The sequence below is a fragment of the Babylonia areolata genome, chromosome 6 (genome assembly GCF_041734735.1).
Source record: "Babylonia areolata isolate BAREFJ2019XMU chromosome 6, ASM4173473v1, whole genome shotgun sequence".
In the NCBI taxonomy this organism is placed as follows: domain Eukaryota; kingdom Metazoa; phylum Mollusca; class Gastropoda; order Neogastropoda; family Buccinidae; genus Babylonia; species Babylonia areolata.
In genome coordinates this window covers 4,502,581-4,505,080 of record NC_134881.1, presented here as the reverse complement: position 1 = coordinate 4,505,080, position 2,500 = coordinate 4,502,581, and the positions used below count along the sequence as shown (strand labels likewise).

Below are 2,500 nucleotides of genomic sequence, written 5' to 3'. Positions count from 1 at the left end.
TCACCCCCCCCAAACCCCTAACCATCATGTTCACCCCCCCCCCCCCCACTCCCCCCGCCCAAACCCCTAACCATCATGTACCAGTTGGGGGTGAAAAGGGCGTGCATACATGATTGATTTTTCTTTCTGCATAGAGCAGCTCCTTAAGTAACACACCCAAATGCTGATTTTCAAATATCAATATATCACACTAGCTATTGTCCATTTTAGTTCAACACAGTAACACCATGTCAACATTGTAATTCAACAAGAATAATATTTAACAATAAATAACAAAATATTACTGAACTGCCTGGAACTGTGAGTGTGACAGATGTGATGAATGATACATCCCACCCCCCTTTTAATGTACGAATATCCAGTTCCTGTTCAAAATATTATAATTTATGTAACCTGCTAATAAAGGTTGGCAACCATTCAGAATATCTTATTTGTTTTTGTTTCTGTTTTCCGAAATTACACGTCATCACGATCACGCAATAGCAAAAGTAGTGAGGATGACGGATCTTGAGACCATAAGCCACATGAAAAATCTATTCTCGTCAATGAAGGAGTCTACAAATACTGATTATATCAACGACCAGTTTGACAGAATATAAACAAGCACTTGGCAATACTTTTGTTTTGCACTCGTAAGCTGCACTCGTTGAAATTCTGCTGCCAAACGCCGAACTTCGTCCAGTGTAGCCATCTTGAGATCTTGCATGCAATTAAAGAGCGATAACTCTCAAAAATCAGTTGCTCTTTGCATTTACAAAGTTGTCTACCATTTTAATTCAGAGCGCCCTGTGTAAGTGCTTTGGGTTTCGTTGTTGGTCAGGCATCTGCGTAGCAGATATATTGTATCATATGGATTTGTTCGACCGCAGTGACGCCTCCTTGAGCAACTGAACTGAAAAACGAGCAAGCTCACAGGCTTGCTGGCAGTGCAACAACAACGAGGTCTGCGAAGATCTGAAGTAAGATTGGACCAGCATGCTCGAAGACTAAGGTAACACTGAGTATTGTGAGATCCAACCACCCCAAGCTGAAGACTAGAAAATGGAAAGTCAGGGAGGCAGTCAGTGCAGCGAAAGAAAGTCTCAAGACGAAGGGAATAATGGGGACACACTGGCACCCAAACAACAGACAGGGCCTGGGATCGACAAAAATGGTCCAACTTGAAAGCAAAGAGGAAAGCAAAAAGAGACATAATTATAATGATCATACAGGAAATCAAGAAGGAAGAGAATGATAAAAGAGTCCAGAAGGCAGTCCAGCAAGGGTAGCAGGGGCAGTGAACAACATGGAAAAAGTACTCCAAACTGGAGCCTCAGCTGGAGCGACATATGGAACATGGCCCCTCGATCTGAGGATCAGCTTCATCCGCAGAGCTGTGTACGACCTCCTTCCCTCGAAACACTTGACTGAGGAGGGCTTCTTCTCTGAAGACCTTGTACTGTCCAGCTCTCCCTACAGTTTCTTATCACTGGGTCAGTCTGTTTGATTTTCCTGTAGTCTGTTCTGGCGGCAATGTCACTGGGTTTTCAGTCCATTCAGTTACAAGTTGCTCGGTCTCGGAAAGATACGACACTCCCAACCGATCATCCATGTTTTTCTTTAACAAACATTATTTTGATTAATATAGTTGATTGTTTCCCATTCCTTCTTCTTTTATGTTTTGTTTTTGTTTCACTCAAATTGTGAGGGCATGACTGATGAAAAGATTTTTACTTTCTTCATTCGAGTTCTGATCATGTTTTATTTCATTCATTTGCCTTCTACATATTTTTCAATGTATTAGATTTTAACGTATCTAGTTATTTGTTTATTTTGTTTAATGATTTTATTTTGTGTGTTGTCAGTTACACTGACGAACCTTGGGTTGGTTCTTATTGGACTGAACTGCATGCTGGGTTCATGGCAAAGTCAGACATCTGCTCCTTTTTTTCTTCTTCTTTCTGTCATTTTCTTTCGATTTTCTTTTTCTTCTTTTTTAAATTAATAAACAGCACATGTAGTGTGGCATACATTGAAAAGTCCGCAAGCTTTAACACCTACAGAAGCTGAAACTGAAACATTCGAGGCCGAGTTCTCTCTCTTTGAGCCCTCGCTCAAGTCTCGCGATTTACCACGTGAATGGTAACTGTTAACAACAAAGTTGGCGTTGGATAATGGCTGCCGGGGTGCTGGACTGAACAGTCAACAGACGAGGAGCAAAATCAAGGCAGAACCATGGATAGAGGTTGTGGGTGTTTTTGATTCTTAATCATATTCGTCATCATGTTCTATTAAAACAGGAAGCTAGCTTAAGTGTGAAGCACTGTGTATAACCTTAAGTACAAGTACTGACGTGAGTCTATATGCAACTCGATCGGCTCCCTCTCCCTCCCTCCATCTCTCTCTCACACACACACATACACACTGTGTGTGTGTGTGTGTGTGTGTGTGTGTGTGTGTGTGTGAGTGAGAGAGAGAGAGAGAGAGAGAGAGAGAGATTCTGTGATCAGGCTTAACGATA

The 2,500-nt window shown here is 41.7% G+C and overlaps 2 protein-coding genes across 2 annotated transcripts in view; one reads left to right on the top strand and one right to left on the bottom strand.

Annotated features, from left to right (window-relative positions):
- Window positions 1–702, bottom strand: part of LOC143282673 (E3 UFM1-protein ligase 1-like) — a 22,913-nt gene extending 22,211 nt beyond the window's left edge. Inside the window, exon 1 of the mRNA XM_076588342.1 lies at window positions 618–702. Within this exon, the coding sequence (XP_076444457.1) occupies window positions 618–691 (74 nt within the window). The 5' untranslated portion in view covers window positions 692–702. The remainder of the gene's footprint in view (window positions 1–617) is intronic.
- Window positions 703–2,127: 1,425 nt separating this feature from the next.
- Window positions 2,128–2,500, top strand: part of LOC143283248 (uncharacterized) — a 13,830-nt gene continuing 13,457 nt past the window's right edge. The window contains exon 1 of the mRNA XM_076589421.1: window positions 2,128–2,224. Within this exon, the coding sequence (XP_076445536.1) occupies window positions 2,215–2,224 (10 nt within the window). The 5' untranslated portion in view covers window positions 2,128–2,214. The remainder of the gene's footprint in view (window positions 2,225–2,500) is intronic.